The sequence below is a fragment of the Rhododendron vialii genome, chromosome 2a (assembly GCF_030253575.1).
Source record: "Rhododendron vialii isolate Sample 1 chromosome 2a, ASM3025357v1".
NCBI lineage: Eukaryota > Viridiplantae > Streptophyta > Magnoliopsida > Ericales > Ericaceae > Rhododendron > Rhododendron vialii.
The window spans coordinates 37,518,363-37,542,395 of record NC_080558.1 but is presented as its reverse complement, the minus strand read 5'-3'; the positions used below and the strand labels follow the sequence as shown (position 1 = coordinate 37,542,395).

At 43.2% G+C, this 24,033-nt stretch overlaps 1 protein-coding gene across 1 annotated transcript; it reads right to left on the bottom strand.

Moving 5' to 3' along the window:
- Positions 1–8,732: 8,732 nt before the first annotated feature.
- Positions 8,733–21,919, bottom strand: LOC131309540 (GDSL esterase/lipase At4g10955-like). The gene is made up of 3 exons (XM_058336160.1): positions 21,768–21,919; positions 20,918–21,031; positions 8,733–10,002 (listed from the first exon to the last, which is right to left on the bottom strand). Exons 2-3 carry the CDS (start codon positions 20,977–20,979, stop codon positions 9,039–9,041), a joined length of 1,026 nt encoding a protein of 341 aa, XP_058192143.1. The 5' UTR covers positions 20,980–21,031; positions 21,768–21,919; the 3' UTR covers positions 8,733–9,038.
- Between the last annotated feature and the right edge of the window lie 2,114 nt (positions 21,920–24,033).

The window sequence follows — 24,033 nt, the reverse complement described above, 5'->3', positions numbered from 1 at the left end:
AGTAGTTTTCTCCTCCTCAGAGACTATTTTCTGTGACCCAAATCCATGCCTCAAAGAGTGCATAAAGCTTGTTATCACTCGTAAACAAATATTGTACTACTCTCTCCGTCCCAATTTAAACACTCTCTACGGCAGACCGTGTAACTTTGACCTTGAAAAATAAAGTATTTCCAGAATTAATTTTTAACTTTGTTTTGCATCGTTCAAAGATCTCAATGAGTACTTTATAACAGTGGGAAAAAAAAGTTCCAAAAAAATTTATGAAAAATTCAATTTTTTTGAAAGTCAAAATGACACGACTTTACGTATGGAGCATTTAAAATGGGATAGAAGAAGTATAAAGAAATGATCAAGAACCTGAATGTGACCTTGAACAAACTCATAAATATCAGGCCATTTTATCGTTTTTCTTGGCATTGAGCTTATGGATGCGGGGAAAAGAAAAAAAGTAGTCACATAAGTATATGGGTATTGGAGTATGGCTTTCGTAGCGTTGCTATAAATAAAAATAAAAATAAAAAATCAAAGGATCGCAACATATTTTAATGAGTAATGCTATATGTACCGACAGGTGAAGGAGAGAAATCGTACCGATGGCAGGCTGTCTCCGGACGACCGATCCGAGCCGTCCAAAAATTCTAAAAAAAAAAACCGATGGGGCCTTCACGAGAATCAACGGCATCCGAGGTGTGTAGAGTGCTTAATCCGAGCACCATTTTTTCGTGTATATACACGTATATACATATATACATGAAAAAAAGGTGCTCAGATCAAGCACCTTACACACCTCGGATGCCGTTAATTCTCGCGTGAACCCCATCGGTTTTTTCTATAGAATTTTTGGACGGCTCGGATCGGCCGTCCAGTGGCTGGAGACGGCCCGCCGGTGGTTGTCGGTACAATTTCTCTCCCCCGGTCGGTACTTATATCATTTCTGTATTTTAATCTACTGACAAATACAGATTCATTACCAAATGACAATAGGGTTGCTATTTTCACTCCCCTTTCTATAACCACTTCTGTTTTTGGTCTTCTTGTGATGTGAATTTACAATCTTGCTCTCTCGAGTGTAAAAGAGTATACAAATAAAACGTTAATTTTCACATGAGAATAAAAAGGAGAGTGTGAAAATCAATTACCTTTAAAATAAAACGAGGCTGATACTTTTCACCATTTTAAATACAGATTTATTTACTAATCCCAGCAGCACAAACACCACTCATAATGTGGAGGAACCTTCCAAAGCATTATAAACCAAACAAATATTTTAAGTCGAATAAAAAATAGTACTAAGAAACATTAGTTTGTTTCCATGACAATAAATAATATACGAAGGTTTATTAGTTTGCTACCTTCATTAATTTAGGTGATCACTAATCTCTTAACAACGTACTATTCAGATCTCCCCCTCTTACCGCTTGCCTTAGATTTTGGTGTTTGTTTGCTCTTCTGCAACACCAATTCGTCCTCCGATCCAATTTCGGTTCCCGGATCATCGCCATAACCCAGAGTAGAAACAAAATTCCATATTAAAAAAGATGCAACAACTGAAAAAACTGTGAGGCGGCCGTAATTGGTCAAAGCTCACCTAGAGTTTGATTCTTAGTTGCAGGATCCTTCTAAAATAGGTGCACTTCCTAAACGGAAGCTCGAATCGGCGTTCCCAAGATGGGAGCTTGACTCCCCTCAAAACGGAACTAAGATGAGAGCTTATCGGACCGTTAAGACAATTATTCTCTTACTTTTAAGAGAGTTATGCCATTGTTGAAATAAGAATATGAGAATCATATTAATCAAGAAGTTCTGCAAATTGAAAATATGTAACTTCCAATAATTACACTTTAAGATTGAAATTTTTTTCAAAAGGGATCACTTTTCCTTTAATGATTTAATATTTTACATCCATATTTATATATATAAGCTCTTTAGGCGCTCCCAACCTTAGGAGCTTCTAGGTGGCTCCGCTCCCGCCCCCGCTTCATGCTACTAAGGTTTGACTATCTAATGGTTGGCCCTTTGACATTTGTTCCTTTGCTCTTTCAGCCTGATTTGATTTAGATAAGAACCCACGTATAGTTATTGGGGCATTACTCCACTCATTCAATGATTTTTTCATGGGAAATGGAGTATCTGGCAACGGAGTATTTATTGTCAGAATTGATTCTTTCTCAGAGGGTCCTTCTCCGCTGCTCTGGCTCGCTGTAAGCTGTTCACAGAATGCAATATGGTGGTGATACAGTTCCTAAAACTTTTTTTGAAGCTTTTGCAACAACAGTCAATACATCTAGCTCTTTGGTAACTGGGGACAAGAACTGCTCCATATGGATAAAAAAGAAACCAGATCCCCTCGCCCTTATCAAAAGGGGGTAACTATTTTACAGTGTTTCGTGTACATTATGTTTACACATTTTTATCACCACTGAGCTTAAATCCTTTGGCCGCCCTGATAGGAGTTGAGAACATTAGAGACATTAAACTTAAAAAACACAACACATGAAATTGATGTAGAACACATGGAGGCCCAATTCCATGATCAACAGTTGGACCGAGCTAAGCCTCAGAAGTCCAAACGATGTTTAATTTCAAATTACCCAAATTAGCTAAATTCGGACGAGCTCGGAATAGGCCCAAACTTGGTGGGCTGACTTATTTTCGCGCTCCGGTCAATACTCATCAACCATAAGTTGATGATTGATTGTGCTTTTCGGCCTAATTCCTTCGTTTAGACATTCAATTGCGTTATTTTGCCGTTTTAGAAAAGATTTGTTTCGTTAATAACTCTTAAACCGTAATTCCTTTTAAGTTCATTCTTTTTTGGAAAGTCTTGTTTTTCTTTCCTATTTTCAATTATAGGAAAAGCCCCAGCTTCTGGGACTTTTTATTTTCCAAATTTAATTTTAGGGTTTCTAGGGTTTCAGCCTATATAAGGGTTTGTAACCTAAAATTTATACAGTTTTTTAATCAATAATATTGCAAAGATTCTCTCTCTTTCTTGTGCGCAAGATTTGCTTGTTGCGACGAGTTGTTTATCTCGTTTGGACTAGAACGCTAACTAGTCTCTCATAAATTCCGTTGCGTCAAGTGGTATCAGAGCACAGCTTTGCCTGGTTCGAAGGCACCAAACACAGAAGAAGACACACCCATTGATGTTGGTCGTGGGCTTAATGACCTAAGGAGGATGGTGGAGGATTAACAAGCACAGTTGACCGTGATCCGTCAGGATACCCACACTCAGTTTGCTGAGATCCGTGAGCTGCTGCAGGGGTTGACTCTACAAATCCGCCAAAGGCTAGAGAGGGTTGAGGAGGATTGCACGTTGGGATTTGCCCATTGCTAACCTCGTAACCAGGATCAGAATCGTGCCGGAGGATTTCTGTTCAAGAAAACACATTTCCCAGGGACAAAACAATGTCGGGCAAATGATGTGGAGCTTTTCCTTGATTTACAACCTTAATTGACCTATAACCCATTTTTCCTTTTTGAAGGGCAAAAAAATTTTATAATCTTTGAAATTGTTACAAAGACTAAAGAAACATGCAAGGGTTGACGGCATCATATCCCTAAATCTAAGAACAAAATGACACGACTTTACGTAAGGAGCATTTAAAGTGAGACGGATGGAATATAAAGAACGGATCAAGAACCTAAATGTGACCTTGGACTAACACATAAATATCAGGCCATTTATCGTTTTTCCTTGGCATTGAGCGTATAGATGTGGGGAAAAGAAAAAAGTAGTCACATATATATGGGTTTTTGGTAGTTAGTGGTGGCTCATCCGTCTATTTCTCACAATATCAAACGAAGCATAATGTTATGGACGTATGTACGTAGATCGGAGGCGCCAACAACTGCATCATTTGATCAAGTACCCACTTAACAGAATATAAATGCAGCAGATTTGACAATCTAGCGGCGGGAATAAGCTTACCAAGGAAGACATCCATGGACTCTCCACGATCCACCCATCCCCGCGAGTAAATTGATGGGTTCAACACCGAAGCTGTTTTTTTCTTTTTCTGTGTACTTTTGTTGTTGGTTTTTTTTTTTTTTCTTCTTTTTGTAATTGTTTTAGTATTAACATAATATGTTTCTGTTTCCTAAAAATAAAAATAAAAAAGTATTCGAAATGCATTTGATGTGCGTATGTAATCAAAACCATTTGATGTACATATGGAATCAAAACCAAAAATAAGAGGAGAGAGATTATAAATCACCATATGAAATGCATGCATGCTAGGGTAGAGCACACTCGAGGTTGTCAAATCGTAAATCGAATCAAGAATCAAATTGACCCTTTTTTTCCGAAACACGATTCGAATCGAATCGTTAAATATCATACATATTCTGTCCAAATTTCAAATACAAATACGAAAGAAAATGTATCTATGCACCTGCATAATAAGGTGAGATTGTAAAATTAAAAATATTGAATTTAAACCAATATTGAAGTTTGTTTTTTATTATTAATTACTGATCACATGGTTAAATAGATGTTTAAAGGTTGATTATACAATAGAAAGTTTAGCCATAACATACATAAAAGTTTGTAGCTAGCCTAATAGGTATAAAACTAGTTTATATGGGAACATATGTGGGTTGGTCTGAGGCTTTGAACCCTGTCTTAGTCTATGATTTAGAGGATACAAGAATTAAAAAAGATTAATTTCTGAAATTGTGCATCCATATAGGATACTATCCTCGACAATATTCACAGCCGCTTGTATAATTACCATCTAGAAAATTAAAATTATTTTATATTAAGAATCTGAGCATATCTATTGAAAACTCGTACACGATTCTTCTATATATCTCGACTAGTTTTTGTTGGTCTAATTTATCTTAGGGCAGTGGGAGCAATTGAGTTTTCAACCGTCGTGTAAATAGAGGCTAAACCTGAACTTGGAAATGCCGTAATTACTGCATGGGTTGGGGCCTAGATTTCCTTCTTTTTTTTTTTCTCGGCAAAACGAACGATTTTATAAATCTCGAAGGGGAACATCGAGGAGGATACAACTTAGCTCAAAGAGCCAAGGGCAGCAGCACAAACAAAAAAAAACAAAGCATCCAACAAAAGGTTGAAAGACGCCCCAAAGGATTGAATTACAACTTTACTCTCCGAACACCATCTAGAAACAACTTAAAATCGTCCACTGAATATACTTTGATGTCGAATTTTGCCTTCATCCACATCGCAACCCTTGTTTTGATCAAGTCCCCCACCTCCCAAGCCTGGGAAGATGCGTTGTTGAACACGTAATCATTCCGAACCAGCCATAAAGACCATAAAGTAGCGAAAAGGCACGCTTCCCATATGTGTCTCTCCAGATTGTGGAATCCATGACCAAACCACCAGTTAGCTAGGTCTAGAACCGAGTATGGACACACCCATTTAACGTTCCACCAATCCAAAATTACCGACCACACAGCCCATGAAAATCTGCAGTGTATGAACAAGTGCTGGTTCGATTCAATGTGCTCGGAACAAAGAGGGCACAGCGCTTGATGTACGTCGACTATCAAATTTCTGCTAAGAAGTAGATAACGAGTGGCCACTTTCTCCTTTATAGCCATCCACACAAAGATTTCCACTTTTGGGGGACTAAGGTTCTTCCACAAAGAGCCCAAGAGAGCATTGTTTGAGTGAGAAAACACTTCCCAATGATCGCACGCTGATTTCACAGAAAAATTTCCGTCCACTGCCCATCTCCACTGTAAGAGGTCAGGCTTGGTTGGGTTTAAGATCACACCCCTAAGTCTTCGATGCAAGTTCTCCATCTCTTGCTTCTCCCTCCCAAACGGCCTTCTCCTAAATAGCAACTCCCAACAGCCGCCGTTCGAGTTTCCCCACAAAGTGCTGACCTTCGCCTCCCTTTGAGTGGATAAAGAGAATAATCTAGGGTACTCATCTTTCAAGCAAGTTTCTGCCAACCAAGTGTGTTCCCAAAAAATAGTGGTGTTACCTGAGTTGACTTGAACTCTAAAGCTGTCTCGGATAGAGTAGCCCAAAGGAGAGGATGGATTCTCCAAGGAACAAATATCTGCCCATATTTTCGATGTTGATCCTGAACCGCATGCATAGGGAAGCCAACAATTCGTATCCAGCCCATATTTACCAATGATGACTTTTACCCAGAGTGCCTCTTTATTCTTACCAAATCTCCACCACCACTTGACCAAGAGAGCTTGATTTTGTTGTAGTAGTCTTTTCACCCCTAGACCTCCACCATCTTTCTTCCTCCCAATCTCATCCCAACTAACCAAGTGCATTTTCCTTTTATCAATAGAGTCTCCCCAAAAAAATTGGCGCTGCATTTTCTCTAACTTTTTCGCTACTGCAACCGGCATTTTGAATAAAGACATGAAGTACACAGGGACATTCCTAGTGTTGGAGTTGAGTAAAGTAAGCTTACCCCCTTTCGATATGAACTGAGATCTCCAAACAGTCATTAACTTCTCAAACCTATCGATAACAGGCTCCCAGGTTTTGATCCTTCCTGGATTTGCACCCAAAGGTAACCCAAGGTATTTGATAGGAAGTTGTTCCACTTTGCATCCCACAATTTGAGCTAACAGGATCGCCTCCTCAATCGGAACGTTCACACCACAAAGAGAACTCTTAGAAAAGTTGATTTTCAGACCTGACATTAATTGGAAACATCTTAGGATTCTTTTAACATTAGCCATCTCCTCCGGATCACTATTGCAAAATAGGATGGTGTCGTCTGCAAATTGTAAATGGGATATACACACTCCTTCCCTTCCAACGGTAGTTCCTCTAATAATGTTATTTTGGGTTTCGACTGTGTATTCTTGAAAGAGTAACTACACGAGCACCTTCTGGACACACACCTCTCATAAGAGACGAGGATTCTACCGTGAGCCCATATTTTGACAAGGGCAAAATCCACTTTGACCCTATGTGGTTATCTCTATGTGCGGATACCCTCCTCATGGTTGAAAACTGACCACATAACCTACTTGTGGTTTTGAAAATGTGCGGATAGACCACCTGCCGTTATGTTTTCCATCCATATTAACGGATACAACATTAAAAGACCGATATACCCTTATCTTGTCCCTTGATTCTTCTTCTTTTTTAAATTTAACCACACTATCCCCTATACCAAAAATTGAATCCAAGCTATTGTTATTGTAAATTTTGACGAGTACTATATCTATGCCAAAATTCAAGTCAATCAAAAAATGAAAAGCCCATGGTCGAATCAATTTTGTTATGAAATTAAAATTTCAAATTTAAATTTACTAAAAATTAGATCACTGGGTTATTGATACCTGATCGAGATGATTTTTTACAGAGATACTCTATTCTTTATTTTATACATTATGAACGACTCAGATTACATTCTAGAGGCGTGTGAAATACACCTCCGTTAATATGGATGGAAAACATGACGGCAGGGCTATCCGCACATTTTCAAAACCACAGGTAGGTTATGTGGTCAGTTTTGAACCATAAGGGCAGTATCCGCACATGACGATAACCACAGGGGATGAAAGTGGACTTTGCCCTTTTGACAAAATCTATTCTTATCGGAGGAGTTGTCGTACAAGTTCAACGAATATGAAGACACCAGGGGTGGTGGAGCGGGACAACCACCCAAAATTGTAGTAAATTTCTGGTAGGCATTTTGCATTTTAACCATTTCAACAGCGTAATGATTTACTTTACTCCCCCGAAAATCTGCATGACTTTACTATAATCCCTTCAAAATATGCAAAATTCCTGAGTCTGCCACAAGGCGTGACAATGCATAGCTCAAAGAGCATATAAAGCTTGTTATCACTCGTAAACAAGTACTATTGTACCATAAAGAAAGGATCAAGAACCTGAATGTGACCTTGAACAAACACATAAATATCAGGTCATTTATCGTTTTTCTTGGCATTGAGCGTATAGATGTGGGGAAAAGAAAAAAAAGTCGTCACATATATATGGGGTTTTGGGTAGTAAGTGGTGGCTCATCCATCTATCTCTCGGGACCGTATTCACAATGAAACTCCAATCAAACAAAGCATGATGTTATCATTGTGACAACGTAGGTAGATCAGAGCCAACAACTGCATCATTTCATCAAATACCAACGTATGTAGATCTGAAGGCAATGCAGTGCAGTGCTCTCTGGAAAATTGTAGAATGCCCAAATGGAAGCTTAAGCATTCGGCGACAAAGGAACAAAACCAAAAAAGAGTAAACTTTTCACATCCAAAGGGAAAAGGTCGAGTCCAAGACACAGTCTCCAGAAACATGCAAACTTAGGTGAAGATCCTATTAAAAGAATCCTCTGAACTTTAGCTAAAATTGAGACACACTCTAATGTCGAACTAGCACTGTATGATCATCTCGAGTTGAAGTTAATTTCACCTCAAGTCCAGTTAATCTAAGATCAACAGTCTCTTTTATTTGACCAAACTAGTTACTCCTTGGAAAGATGCATATAGTGATATAGAGCCTTCCTGGATCAACGTACCATGTGTAACCTGTTCTTGGTATCTATTGCTTAAGCATTTGACTTAATTGGGTTACAATTTTCCCTGGTAGAAGTCTACATATAGACAAGAAAAAGTGCTTAGATTTCATGTTCTGGTAGACAGTTCTCAAGGATAAGATAAAAGAACAAAGTCTGACAAAAGTATCTGTTAAACCAGCAGAGCAAAATCTAACCTATAAGGCTACAAGCCTACAACAAACACAAATAAATTGTTAAAAAATGGATTCTTAGCTCTATCAAAAATTTCCTAGGATAACACTAGTGCCAAAGTGGGTGGCACCAGCCAAGAAATCAGGAGAGAACGTCCTAGTGCAATACCTTAAACAACAGCTTTTTATAGCTTCACAAACATCCCGGTTAATGTCAAGATTTTCCGGCTTATTTAATTTCCATGTCCACAATACAGTTCAGGATCAGAAAGAAACATAAAGTTCATCAAAGAAATACACCAAACCATGCAATGTACGTGCTCTAGACAACCATTCCCCGGCCCAGGAGGAAAGTATCGCGTACTGAAATCATCAATTACCTGAAATACTGGTGAAGCTTGGATTGGCATTGGATATTCGGCATCCACCATTGTTCTAGCCCGTGTGAATGCCTAAAATCCTGACCGGGCCTCACATTGGTAGTCAGATACGCTGAAGGAAGGAGATGCAGTGGTTGACTTGCACCTGATATTGTATTCCTTGTAGCAAGGCTTTCAATAGCTGCAGCTGCAGCTCCATTCTCCGCCATCCACTCCCTCTGTCCAAAATACCCAACATACCCTGTGGAAATAGGATCGGACGGGTTCACAAAAAGGTACGGAACCCACCCCGATAACATAGCAAACCAGTCACCCATACAAGGCCTTTGATGTAGACCGTCGAGAGCAATCGCGACTCCGGCTGTCATAACACTGCGCGTGACGCGAACCCCGTGCTTCAGTATTTGGGTTTTGGTCATCATCTCTATCGGGACGGCTATGAACGGAGGGTTAAAGAGGTAAGTTTCCATATAAAATCCCATTTTGGCCATGTTCTTTCCGGCCAGCAGTGCCATGGCCGAGCCCAAGGAATGTCCGGCTAACCACATGTTTGCGGCTCCGGCTATGGAAACCGTGTCACGCACAGCTTGCATTGCAAGCTGAAAGCGGGGGTCCCGTTCGAGCGTGTTCCGAATGACCTTGACATCCAACTTGAGGTCCCGTGACATGGTTTCCCATTTGGTCATCGTGCCGCGGAGGGCAACCACGTATCTTGGAGGGCTTTGGCGCGGATTATAGCGGTGACCGTTGGGAGGCGGGGATTCGAACTCGTAAATGGCACCGAAGATGGAGTGATCAGCGTTGTCAACCAAACTGCGGATTAACTTGAAATTGAAGTAGTCCCCCCAGAGAGGAGCAAGTGCTTGATGCCATTGGCGGTTCTCCAGGCGGTCGTGTTCTAGACTGTACACTCCCTGAACCAAGCTAGCAGCAACTGATCTACGGTGGTCTGGGTTATTCCTATGACAATTTGAAATTGAAAATGCCTCTCAAAACCATTTGATGTACGTATATAATCATAAAAATCATAAGAGGATAGAAATTATAAATCACCAAACGAAATGCATGCTAGGGTAGAGCAGATCACTCAAGGTTATCAAATCGTGAATAAAATCAAAAATTAAATTGACCCTTTTTAATAAAAAAAATCATAAGAGGAGAGAAATCATAAATCACCATACGAAATGCATGTTAGGGTAGAGCAGACTCAAGGTTGTCAAATTGTGAATCGAATCAAGAATCAAATTGACCCATTTTTTTCGAAACGCGACTCGAATCGAATTGTTAATCGTACATATTCGGTCCAAATTTCAAATATAAATACAAAAGGAAATGTATCTATATATGCACCTGCATAATAAGGTGAGATTGTAAAATTAAAAATATTAAGTTTAAACCAATATTGAAGTTTGTTTTTTTATTATTAATTGATGATCACGTGGTTAAATAGACGTTTGAAGGTTCATTATACAATAGAAAGTTTAGCCGTAACAAACAAAAAAAGTTTGTAGCCTAATAGGTACAAAACTAGCTTATATGGCAACATACGTGGGTTGGTCCGAGGTTTTGAGCCATGATCTGGTCTGTGATTTTAGGAGTATAAAATAATTAAAAAGATTGATTTGTAAAATTTGTGCATCCATGTAGAATACTATGCCCAACAATATTCACAGCTACTTGTATAATTACCATCTAGAAAATTAAAATTATTTCATTTTATTTTTGAAAGGAAAATTAAAATTATTTTATATTAAGAATGCTGAGTATATCTATTGAAAACTTGTTTGGCTTAATAATCCAGTTTGGTTTTTTGTTCGTCCTTATTCAAATTTTTTTTTTTTTTGCATTTGTTAGTTTTCAATCAATTTTTTGTGGATTATTGATCTGTCTCGATAAAAGAAATTTGAAAAGTAAAATAATTAAGATCAAAATTTATATAAAAAATTCAATAAAGACAAAAAAAAAAAACCCAAAAAAAAAATTACTAACTTTTTGGCTTATTTTTCATCTTTATTCACAAAATTTTGAATCCGGAGCAAACTTTTATACTTTTCTGATTTCTCTCATCGAAACAGATAAACAATCCACAAAACTAATTAATGCAGAAAAAAATTTGAATAATGACGAAGAAAAAAGCCGCTCGGCTCTTTTAAGCCAAACTAGTTCTTTACTCACATTATAGTATCATATGAAACTTCAACAGGAATAAAATAGATAACTCATGAGTATAAGTTATCTTAGTTGTAAATGTGGGGGTTCGATTTGACGGGACCTTGGCCTGGGTTAGGTTTCTCCTTCCGTAAGTTCGTTCTCCTGCTTCTGGACCTGTAACAAGTCACTAGGGCTGGAGTAGCCTAGTGACCCTCCGATGATCAAGTCAGATCTCAGGGGAGAATATAGATCTAGGGTTAGGGTCGAATGGCATACCTCTCGAAGGCGAGTATCCCTTTGTATTTATAGACCTAGGTTTGCTTACCCTCCAAGCTAGCGCGTGGAAGATACGCTCGGATAACCGCCTCGGGTGACGTCATATGTGATGACAGGAGCGAAAACTGTTACGGAGCACATGATCAGATTTGATTCTCATGATTACGTCTGCCACGTAATCCTCACGAACCCCTCTTGGCGTAACTTCTCCTGGAAGCTAAGGGAGCACCGAAGCGAGAGCACGCCATGTCACCATTAATCGAGCCTCAAACCGAACCGTAAGATAAGACTTCTAGCCGCCGCCGTCTTGACGACCGCGCCTCCAAGGGGACATTGGTTGGTAACACATGGCCAGGTAACCGAGGCCGCTACAATAGCCCCTCAACTCTCTGGAGCCTCACATCTTGGCTCTGGGGAGTTGATATCCTCACGAACCCCCCGCAGGAGAATCTTGCCTACTCCTGCTACCGAGCGACTTTGGGAGGTGACAAACAGTTAACCCTAGCCGCCGGGGCCACGTGTCGATAATTCCCGGCCTTTAAAGGGTTTGATAGCTGTCCCGGCACGTGCCGTGTCAGCTGATTGGTACGAAACACCTTCCTCGGGAACAAGTGTCAGTGTGCCAATGGCCTGACTCTTCGGCGCTCTGACCTCGGCGCAGAGCCCTTGATGCCGACCGTTCAATAAAGACGCGTGTCAGAGATCCAACGGCCCTGAGCACGATGCCTCGTTTCCCGCGCAACTCTTCGACCCTCCCACTATAAATAAGGGAAACCAAGACAGACCGGCCATTTCCTCTGTGCTTCAAAGACGAACCGCCGCCGCCGCTGCCCTCCGCTTCTTGATCAAGACTTCGAGCGTTTTGGACGCAGATCTTGACACGAAACCCAGGTATGATGATTTTTAGTTGCTAGCTTTCGTGTTTTGATCATTTTCTTCAAGCTCTTTTCCCTTTAATCCACATTTTTACGCATTGTGGTTGTGCCGCCGTTCACCGCTGTTTGGCTTACGGCGGCGCTGGGCGTCTCCAGCGCTTTGTTCTTCATTTTCCCGAGGTCTAAATTCAACTCGAGGGCTATATTCATCCCGAGGCCAATCTTCAACCCGAGACCATAAGAATAACCACTGGCCTCGGAGACCCTTCCCGGAGAAGGGTCCCCGGAAATCTACTAAGGAGCGACGACCATTCCGTCCCATTTGCTAGGTCATGTTGCATTTCCCTGGCATATAGCTAACGGGCTTTTGCACATTTTTTTGCTAGGTAGGGACGAATGGTTGTTGAAGTATCCTCGGACAGTTCCAGTAGCTCATCTTCTGCTAATCTTGAGGAGATCTTTGAGGAGATTCGCGCTCAGGTTTTTTACCGAATTCCTTTGGACGCTATTGAACCCTCAGACCCTCTTAGAGCTTCACGTCCCGTCACAACCTTTGTCCCTTGGGAGATGGAGATCCCCGGTACATCAGACCACGAACCGGGCCCATTCGCCGATGCCCCTGAAGAGGTTCGGGGACGAAGGAGGCCGATGAGGCCGTGTCCCTATCTGAACCTATACTTCAACGGGACCCCGGCTGCCTACGCCGAGTTCAAAAGGATTTACAGCATTCCTCCGGACGTAGAGGTTCGGTTACTTCCCGACAACAACCCCAAGACCCTTGCTCACCGACCAGAGGAAATGATTTTTCCCCTGATGGCAATCACTGAGGGAGGGGTTAGATTCCCCCTACATCAATTCGTCCGACGAGTACGCCGGACCCTTTCTCTTACCTCCTCCCAGCTCACGGTAAACTCCTACCGAATTATCACCAGCGTCATCGAGCTAAGGAGGCAGTTCAACTTGACCTTTGGGGTCGAAGAACTCTTCGGCGTATATCTCGTGGGAGTCAACCGAGAGAGCAACCGATACTACCTCTCATGCAGGACGGGATACGACACGTTCCTTGTCGACCGTCTCCCCGACTCCGAGGAGTGGGCGAACATTTACGTCTCGGTAACCGAAAATTTTATGTTCGGACCAGGGCAGAATGCGGATACCGTTACCAGAGTGCAGTTTGGGACCGGAGCTCCTGGTTGGTAGAAATTACCCTTCGGTAGATGCTTTGTATGTTTTTGCTATGCTCTACATACTTATACTGATCCCTTGTTTTGGTATTGCCTTGCAGCCAAGGGAATCATTCAAGAGCTTCAAGAAAGAGCTATCCGGGCCCGGATTACAGTGGCCTACGCCATTCCCATCACAAGTCGGTACGCACCAGAGCTGCTCGGGTACGTCCCAACTTACACAAGCTTTTTAAAGAAGAAACTGAGGCAGCAGGGGGTCCCGAGGGCAGAGCGAGGATGAGGTAGAGGGAGAGGACGAGGGCGAGGGGAGAGGGGGACAGGAGAGACTGCGATCGAGACCGAGGGAAGTAACTCCGGGCCTCGGGGCACCCTTCGCGAGGAAATTGACCGAGATACGCCCGAGAGAATTGGGCTTAGAAAGGAGATGGCAGGTCCCGGAACTCGTGAGGTGCTGAATCTCAGGCGCCGGAGGCCAGCGGGTCGGGGCAGGGGAATAGTCCCCGGTACGCCAGACGCCAAAACTTCAAGGGTGACTCCTGTTTCACCACAGGAGCCCCCGGAAAAGAGGGCTCGGCTTGAGGGGGGACAGAGAAGGGGGAGATCAGGAGACGATCCTGATCGAGGAGGAGCAGGGAGAGCCAGGAGGGGGGATCGGTGGAGCGGAGGAAGGTTCCTAGGTCAATCCGAGGGAGCTCCCTTGGGCTCCGGAGTTCCGCCACTTCGCCAGTCGCCAGATCCATCACGCCGACAGTGTCAAGAACCTCGGGGTAGCCTTCGGGATGCTCCGGGGGAGCATTCTTCCAAGGGATGCCCGGGCTGTCACGGGCTTGACTGAGGACATCACGGCCGAGATAGCTCAGGCCCTTTTCACTGTAAGTTAATGGTTTACGTCCCGCTCTTTTCAATTTGAATGTTTGCACTTGGTAAATCTCTTTTGTTCTTTGTTTGCAGGCGGGCGCTCGGGCATTGGCTATCAATGACCGGTACAAGGCGCAGGAGAAGGAGACCGAGAAGCTGAATCGGGAGTTAGCCCGGAAGGAGGAAGACCTAAAGCTGGCTCGGGAGACCTGCGATATCTACCTGGCGGACTTCCAAAGTTGTGACAGGGAGAGGGTGCAGGCAGAGGGCAGGGCCGCCAAGGCCGAGGAGGATGCCAGCACCCTAAGAGTCACCCGGGCCACAGAGGTTGACTTCGCGAGGAAAAGAGGCTACGATGAAGGTTGGGACGCAGCCGGAGTAGAATATAAGAAGCAGGTTCGGGAGATCGAGGCCGAGCTGCATTGGGACCGTTTCTTGGACGACCTTCGGTATAGCCATGAAGCCTTGGTGAGGAGGCTCAATCTCCCTGAAGACTCCGATCTTCGAACACTTCCTGAGGCGCCTCCCGAAGAGCTTGTCTTGCCTGAGGAAGAGGAAGAGGTGGTGGAGCCCGTGTCCGAGGACCAAAACCCAGGGAACTCAGCCGATCCAAATGCCCCTGCGCCCTAGGACCAGCTCGACCCCAACGCTCGTGCTTAGGATAGTGTCTTCCTTTCCCCTTATTTTTGAGATTTCATGGCTTTTGATTCTGTAGCTTTGACTGGACGGCTCCGGACATTTGGAATTTGCCGTTCCAGGGCTTGTAAATATTTGATACCGAAGCTGTACCTTTTTGTTTATGATTTGGCGCTATAACTCATGATGCCTTGTGAATAAATGCTTTCTTTTCCTGAATGTTTTCTTTGAAATGCTTGTCTGATTGGTTTACTGCTTGGGTGATGATGCCCCTGCTTCGGTGAGATTTGAAGAGTTGTAAAACAAGTTTAACCGAAGCATTAACCGAAGAATTTTGCCAAGCATAGAAAGGATGTTTATTCAGGAAAAAGTGACCTGATCCGGAGCCCCTGCTTTAGGAGGGTTGGCAGGAACCGAATTATGGAATCAGAAGCAAGTATCTATTGAATTTTGAATTTTCACACCTCTGCTTGTTAACGGAAATAAGCCTAGCGAGGAGTAGACACGTGAGATGGTAGTACTGCTTGGGGACGTAGGCTGAAGTCGCGAAGGGATATGGCTTCAGCCACAAGTTCGGGACACAGCGAGTCCGAGCAGTGAGAGACTTTAGTGGGTCGGTGTAAGGGGCTCGGGAGGAAGCCTAGTATCTTTAAAGCGAGTGACCAGAAGTCTAAACGACCGAAGAGGCCTGGGCGACTTGGTGGAAATTTTGTTCGAGGGTATCACCTTTGAGAGAACAATATCCCTGAAGTCGGTGTAAAAACGGTCCGGGCGAGAACAGACCGAAGTGTAGGTAACTAAACAGCAAAAGGTACAAGTAGTGCTAAGAAAGGAAAATTCTCATTCATAGTTGTTGGGGTGTTGTCATTACATAAGCAAGTTGTCTTTGAAACTTAAAAGAAAACGCAATATAAAAGAAATGAATTGGGCTTCGGTAACCGAGTACTATCCATAGAACTTCTTCAGGTTGTTTGCGTTCCATGTTTTAGGAATGGGGGAACCATCCAACTTCTCCAATTTGTAGTTTCCTGAGCCGAGGTGCTTGAGGACTCGGTAAGGGCCCTCCCAGTTGGGCATTAGCTTTCGCTTTTTGGATTTCTCCACCACTTTTTTCCAGACGAGATCGTCAGGCTTGAACGACCTAAGGCAGACTCTTCGGTTGTAGCCTTTTGCAACCTCCTGTTGGTACGACGCGAGCTTGATCCTTGCGATGTCACGTTCCTCTTCAGCTAGGTCGAGGTCCGAAGCAATGCTGTCGTTGTTCATCGACTCATCAAAGTTTTCTGTACGAATTGTAGGGAGTCCGACATGGAGAGGGATGACCGCCTCCATTCCAAATGCCAAGGAGAAAGGAGTGCGACCGGTGGATCGCCGAGGTGTAGTTTGGTAGCCCCAGAGTACCCTGGGTAGTTCTTCGGCCCACTTGCCTCTGCGTGATTCGAGTCGTCGCTTAAGTCCGGATGAAATTGCCTTGTTTGCAGCCTCGGCTTGTCCGTTGCCCTGGGGGTAAGCCGGAGTGGATGTGTCCCATTTGATGCCGAACTCATCTAATAGGGCTCGGTATTTCTGTCCAATAAACTGTCGTCCGTTGTCTGTAATAATAGCGAAAAGGACACCGAAGCGCAAAATGATATTTCACCAAACGAAGCGAATGACGTCTGTTTCTTCAATAGTTATCAAGGGTTCGGCCTCGACCCCCATTGAGAAATAATCTGTGGCGGTTAGGAGGAACTTAAATCCTTCTGGGGCAACGGGGAGTTTACCGACGATATCCATGCCCTATTGGAAAAAAGGCCAAAAGCTTGTGAGAGGGCTAAGATCCCGGGCTGGCTGGTGGATGATAGGGGCAAACATTTGACATTTCTTGCAGCGCTTGACGAACTCTTCAGAATCCTTCTTCATTGTCGGCCACCAATGCCCTTAGAAAATGGCTTGGTGAGCGAGGGATCGCCCGCCGGAGTGGCAACCGCTGTCGCCGGAATGGAGCTCTTCAATGATGCCTTGTATTTGGTGTGGGTGTGCAACCAATAAGTATGGGCCGGTAAACGATCTTCGGTAGAGCTTCCCGTTTGGATTGAGCCAGAAGAGAGCGGCCTTGTTGCGGAGCCGGTGAGCATCCTTTTTGTCAATGGGAAGAGAGTCATCTCGCAAGTAACTGATGATTTCGTCCATCCAGCTCGGGCCAAGGTCTATGTTGAGTACCTCTTTATCTAGCGCTTCGAGCTCAAAACTGGGCTTGTCAATGGAATTGAAGGAGATGGAACAGTGCTCTGTAGATGAGTATGCCGAAGCGAGCCCCGCAAGGGCGTCGGCATGGGCATTCTGTTCCCTGGAAATGTGCTCGACTCTTATTGCTTTAAAGCGTTTAATGAGCTGGACTGCGGCGCTGAGGTAGGTACGCATGCGGTCATCCCGAGCTTCATATTCTTCGGAGAATTGGTTGACCACCAATTGGGAGTCGCTGTAAACCACAAGCTCTTCGATGCCAATGGCTTCGGCAGTCTTAAGTCCTGAGATTAGTGCTTCATATTCGGCCTCGTTGTTAGAGGCTGGGAAGTTGATGGAGAATGAGCTTTCGTGCAGGACACCGGAGGGGGAGAGGAGAACGATGCCTGCACCTGCGGCTCAACTGTTAGAGGCGCCATCGACGTACATTTTCCAAACATCTCCGTAAAAGAGCTGCCAGGCTGTGCTAAGGTTGGCTTGGAGTACTGCCTCGATGTTCGGGGTGGGAGCCGAAGCGGGTGTATTGGGCGGCGTAAGCTCGGTGATGAAGTCGGTGAGTACCTGGGCTTTTATTGCTGTCCGAGGCTGAAAATGTATTTCAAAATTGGCAAGTTCAACGGCCCATTGAGAGATTCGGTTGGATAGATCTGCCTTCCGGAGGAGAGACTTGAGAGGGTACTCGGTGAGAACGATGATGCGGTGTGACTGGAAGTAAGGAGTGAGCTTCCTGGAAGCTAAGACGAGGGCAAGAACGAGCTTTTCTAAAGGTAGATAACGTGTCTCGGCGGGAGTCATTGTTTTGCTGGAGTAATAGATTGGCTGGTGCTCCCGACCCGCCTGGCAGACGAGTATCGAGCTTACAGCGTGCGGAGAGACAGCTAGGTAGACGAACAAGTCTTCCTGGTCCCGAGGGGTGACAAGGAGTGGAGCCTTGAAAAGATACTCCTTTAGTCGTTGGAGGGCTCGGTCACAATCTTCTGTCCAATTGAAGCTCTGTCGACTGCCCTTTAAAAGTGTGAAGAATGGCTAGCATTTGTCCGAAGAATGGCTGATAAACCGATTCAGGGCTGTGGCCATGCCAATCAAATGCTGAACGCCGCGCTTGTTATGGGGAGCCGAGAGTTGATCAATAGCGAGAATCTGGGAAGGATCGACTTCAATACCGCGTTGGGAGACGAGGTGGCCAAGAAATTTACCGAAGCTGACACCGAAGACACACTTCTTGGCATTGAGGCGGACCTTGTGTTTCTTGAGTATCTCGAAGACTTCGGCGAGGTGAGCTAGATGATTGCTGGCGCACATGCTTTTAACTACCATGTCGTCGATGTAAGCCAGCATAGTGTCGCCTAGTAACCGTTCGAACATCTTGGTTATCATTCGCTGAAAAGTGGCCCCGGCATTCTTTAAACCGAAGGGCATAACGAGGTACCCGAAGATGCCGTGGGGGGTGATGAAGGCCGTGTTTTCGACATCGCCTTCGCTCATGGCAATCTGGTGGTAGCCCCTGTAGGCATCCAAGAAGCTGAGTCGCTCGTGTCCGGAGGTGGCGTCGACGAGCTGGTCAATACGAGGAAGGGGAAAGAAGTCCTTTGGGCAGGCGTCGTTGAGATTTGAGTAATCGACACAGACCCGCCATTTGCCATTCTTTTTCTTGACTACGACAGTGTTGGCCAGCCACATGGGGTACTGAACTTCTCTAATTGCCCCTGCGTTCAGGAGTCGGTTGACTTCTTCAATAACGGCCTCGGAATGAACAGGAGAGGACCGTCGTGCCTTTTGTACGACCGGGCATTTGGTTCGGTTGATGTTGAGTTCGTGGCAAATGAAGGAGGGGTCGACCCCGGGCATCTCATATGGGGTCCAAGCGAACACTTCGATGTTCCGGTTGAGAAAAGCTATCGTCTCATTCCGATCAGTGTCACTAAGTGAGGAACTGACAAGGAAGAAGCAGGAACCGTCTTCGGTTATTGGGATGGTGACCACGTCTTCTATGGTCTTGTCGTCAGCGGGTCTACCGACGTCCTCCAAAACTGGGGCCTCAGGGACTTCAATGAGATTAACACGGGAGGTCTGTTTATTACTTCGGACGGCGTTGACGTAGCACTTTTTTGCCGCAGTTTGATCTCCGTACAAGTCTTCCTGGCGCCCATGAATACCAATGAAACGGACCACTTGGTGATAGGTGGAAGCGATCGCCTTGAGCTTGTGCAGCCAGGTGCGCCCCACAATTGCGTTGTAAGGGCTAGGGACGTCGACTACCACAAATTCTATTTCAAGAGTCACCGAGCCGACACGGACTGGAAGAGTGATCATGCCGACGGGCCAGACCGGAGCTCCATTAAAGCTGATAAGAGGCACTTCGGAGGGACGGAGGTCGGTGTCTGGAAGCTTCAGATCCCTGAACAGAGGGTAGTACATGACTTCGGCCGAGCTGCCCTGGTCCACGAGGGCGCGACGGACGTTGAAAGTTTCGATGCGTAGCATGACTACGAGGGCGTCATTGTGGGGAAGCTGGATGCGGTCGAGATCCTTCTCGGTGAATGTTATCGTCCATTTGGAACCGTCGTCGGTTCTAGGGCGTTTTGGTTCGGGACCGACCAACATGACCTGCTTGTGAGGTTCGATTTGACGGGACCTTGGCCTGGGTTAGGTTTCTCCTTCCGTAGGTTCGTTCTCCTACTTCTGGACTTGCAACAAGTCACCAGGGCTGGAGTAGCCCAGTGACCCTCCGATGATCAAGTCAGATCTCAGGGGAGAATATGGATCTAGGGTTAGGGTCGAATGGCATACCTCCCAAAGGCGAGTATCCCTTTGTATTTATAGACCTAGGTTTGCTTGCCCTCCAAGCTAGCGCGTGGAAGATACGCTCGGGTAACCGCCTCGGGTGACGTCATATGTGATGACAGGAGCGAAAACGGTTACGGAGCACATGATCAGATCTGATTCTCATGATTACGTCTGCCACGTAATCCTCACGGACCCCTCTTGGCATAACTTCTCCTGGAAGCTAAGGGAGCACCGAAGCGAGAGCACGCCATGTCACCATTAACCGAGCCTCAAACCGAACCGTAAGACAAGACTTCTAGCCGCCACCGTCTTGACGACCGCGCCTCCAAGGGGACATTGGTTCGTAACACATGGCCAGGTTACCGTCTCGGTAACCGAGGCCGCTACAGTAAACATTTTTAGAATGTCTATTTTAGTTTATAAGAAGAATGAGGAAAAAATGGTTAACAACATGCTCCGAATCAGAAAAAATACCAATCAACAAAATTAACAAATTTTGCTGAGGAATAAGGATTTTTGTACTTAAGAGCACATGATCTTATATTTGCTTTTGTATAAGAAAAATAAGGCAAAACCGCAAAATGGTTTCAAAATAGTCAAACGCAACAATTGTAATAAACTTTGATTCACTCATAGATTGGTATCATTTTTTTGTCAATCGTGAATCGAACCATGGATCATACGAATCACCACTAATTTTGTATAAACCGTGATTCATTCACCTATCGATTCGTATGGTTATTTTGTGTGAATCGCGAATTGAATCGCTAATCCTGCGATTCTGATAACTACTAGAACTAACCATTTTTTGGGACTCCCTGTTAGCCTATTGAATGAGATAATAATATGTACCAAAATGTAGGTGTAGCTAGCTGGTCTTACCAATCAACAGCTCTCAGATGTAATGGTCCTGAGTGCTCGAACATCTGGTTTTGGAAGGCCATTATATAAGCTCCCCTTTTTCTGTCTCCCACCACAAATCCAAATCTGTCTAGGCTGTAGCAAAATAAAACAATGTTATGGACATACCCATTGCTATGAGAGAATTTGTTCTAAGAGACAGCCTAAACATTAGGCAAGTGCTAGACTAGTATTTATGTGTGTACTCGTAATGTGGTACTCTGTTTCGTAACCTTTTTATGAATTTTTGTTTGACGGGAAGAAAAAAAAAACAATGTTGCACAAGCATTCAACAAAATCAATCCACACAACATTATAATAAATGAATAAACACAAAAACACAAGAATTATAAATGTGAGGAAGGGAAAACCATCTCACTAATTAAAAGGTATGGCATCAGATATATGCCGTATGCGTATATAATGCTTTCAACGGTAAATTAATAAACTCGATTTGACACCAAATAAATAAATAAAAACCACAATCATAACCACAAAAACTAATTCCCTCTGGCCATGGACCTAGAACAAAAATAACCCAACAAATTAACCCACAACAATAACTGGCTAGGGACGAATCAAGAATTCCAACATTGATTGTGCCAGCTAGTATAACACGGGTGCAGACACTTGCTAATATTTCACGATTATCGTACAATTTCTTAGTACAATACGAGGATTTTTTTAAGTTCTTGGGCGTGTTATTGATTGCCCCCTTGGATCAAACACAAATCAAAAGCACAAGAAACAGCAGTAATCAGAGATAAATCACACACAATTCAGATTTAGCAAAGACAATTAATATATATGTTAAATAGAAAGTGATCCAAACCTGTAAAAGCGTCAATCGATCCGATTGAACTTCTCCGCCAATCAATTCGATTGAACTCCTCCGCCAATCGATCTGATTGACGAAGAAGAAAAGCATCGAAAGTTATGACTTGTCAACGTAAGTGTTTTTCGAAGAACTAAATAGGACAATGCCAAACGACTTCGAAAGTCTTTACTTTGATTATAACAGCTTCAACTTGCAATCACACAACATGTTAGCTTGCATATATTAGCAGGGGTGGGTCAAGCGAACTCTCTGAATTCAAAAAATGTACTAAAATTTTGTATATTTTACGTATAATTTGATTTTTTTTCTATTGCCGGCACTGAATCAGTTGTGCAAAGTAGAGTAAATGAAAATTTGCTAAAATTTATTTTTTTTTATCGGCAAATTTGCTTTAGAAAATAGTAGAACATATGGCTCAACAAAATAAAATATATTAGGCTCGATAAGTTTTCAAGCAAAGTAAATAAATTAAATTTTGCATACATTTTTGTCACCACCGAATTAAAATTCTGCGGTTGTCACTATATATTGGTTACCCCAATTAATCAATATTTGCATGCATATCCAATTTTGACCACAAAATTTTTTCTCGCCATGGACCACAACAAACCCACAACCATAACCAGGGACGGATCTAAGTGTTGGCAAAAAAAAATGGAAGATTTTAATTATTTGAATATTTTGATGAGCCTAAACAGGGCCGGCCTTGATGTTTGAGTTGCCAAAGACCGACCCCAAACTTAGTTGCCCACATACTATTTGGGTCATAAAATATAGCAACACATACAAGTCAAAAAAAAATCAACGTTACATTGTGCTTTTAGTTTAAATCATATCAAAAAATCAAAATCAAAATATAACCCCAGTTATATTTATTGTTTCAAAGAAAACAACTTCTCTTAACATTTTTTGAAGCAAATTTTCAATTAAGTCATCATACTTTAACGTACTTTTCCATGTACTGATCATTTCCAATTGAGATCAAGCATCGAAGGTCCCCCCGGAACGTAAGGATTGATTGATCCGTTTTTCGCCTAACTAGAATCCTATTCATTCATAGGGGGAGGGCTCGTACTACTAAAAAATCACAAATTCTGGTAGAGGAAGAGACACAAGCTTCAACCGTACGTGTCAATACCAATCTTTGAAGCCTGCATGAAGGAGCCAATCCACTTAATTTCTCGTGTGATATGATAGTTCGAAGGTAAGTTTTTATCGACTTTTAACTTAGAAAAATTCCTCTCCTTCGAAGCAACTGCAGCCGGTATATTTTACTAAATTCGATAAACAGTCACATACCATTTGGAAACCACCATCTTTTCAATAAGATCTTATAATCACACAATTGAGAAATACATCTACAAAAAATTTGGACCAGAAGGCTCCGTTTGTTTCGAAGTAAAATATTTTACTCATTTTTCGTTGTTTGGTTAGGAAAAACAATGTAAAATATTTTTCAAAGTAAAATGTTTTACCTTACATGGCTGAAAATGTTTTCCTCTCGAATTTTCAGTAAGTCATTTTTTTTTTCCCTTCCTCCCTTATACTTTCTTATCCTATTTTTCCTGTTAGGGGGACCAGAAAAAGCCTTTCGTATTCCCCCCTTCGTCAGCCCTTGCCGCCTTCCTTAACAAGCCCTCGAGCCTCCTTTGCACCGCTCAGGGGGGCCTGCTACCACTTCACTTCAACTGATGTGGACACTTTTCCCTCGTCGTGAAGTAATGAAAGGGTTTTGCTATAGTATATTTATTTGTGAACCAAACACTGGAAAATATTTTACACGAAAGTTATTTGTTCCCAAATTATTTTACAAGAAAACATTTTACATCATAGTAAAATATTTTATGTCGATCCAAACGGAGCCTATAACACTTTTCCCGGTTCCGTCCTTGACTGTAATCACTTTTTTGAGAAAATATTGCTAACTTTAACAACCTTATAATTTTGATTATTCCACTATGGATGCTCTTACTACTCTAAACATGCACGGCCGGGCATCATAAATGAGCTGTAGAGAGTGTAACATCATTAAAGTGTTCCTTGAGACCCTTAACGATAAACATGCAACGGGCATCATATATACATGAGCTCTAGAGAGTGTGATCAAGGGAAAAGGGATGGTTTTGCAATATTTTTGGCTGGGATCGAAACTTTCAAGGGGACTTCGAGAGTGATGTTGAGCTAGAGGGAGAAGATGAACGGATCAATCGGATTTAAGCTTGATGTGGGGTTTGGTTTTGTTTTAGGAGCTTGAGCTAAA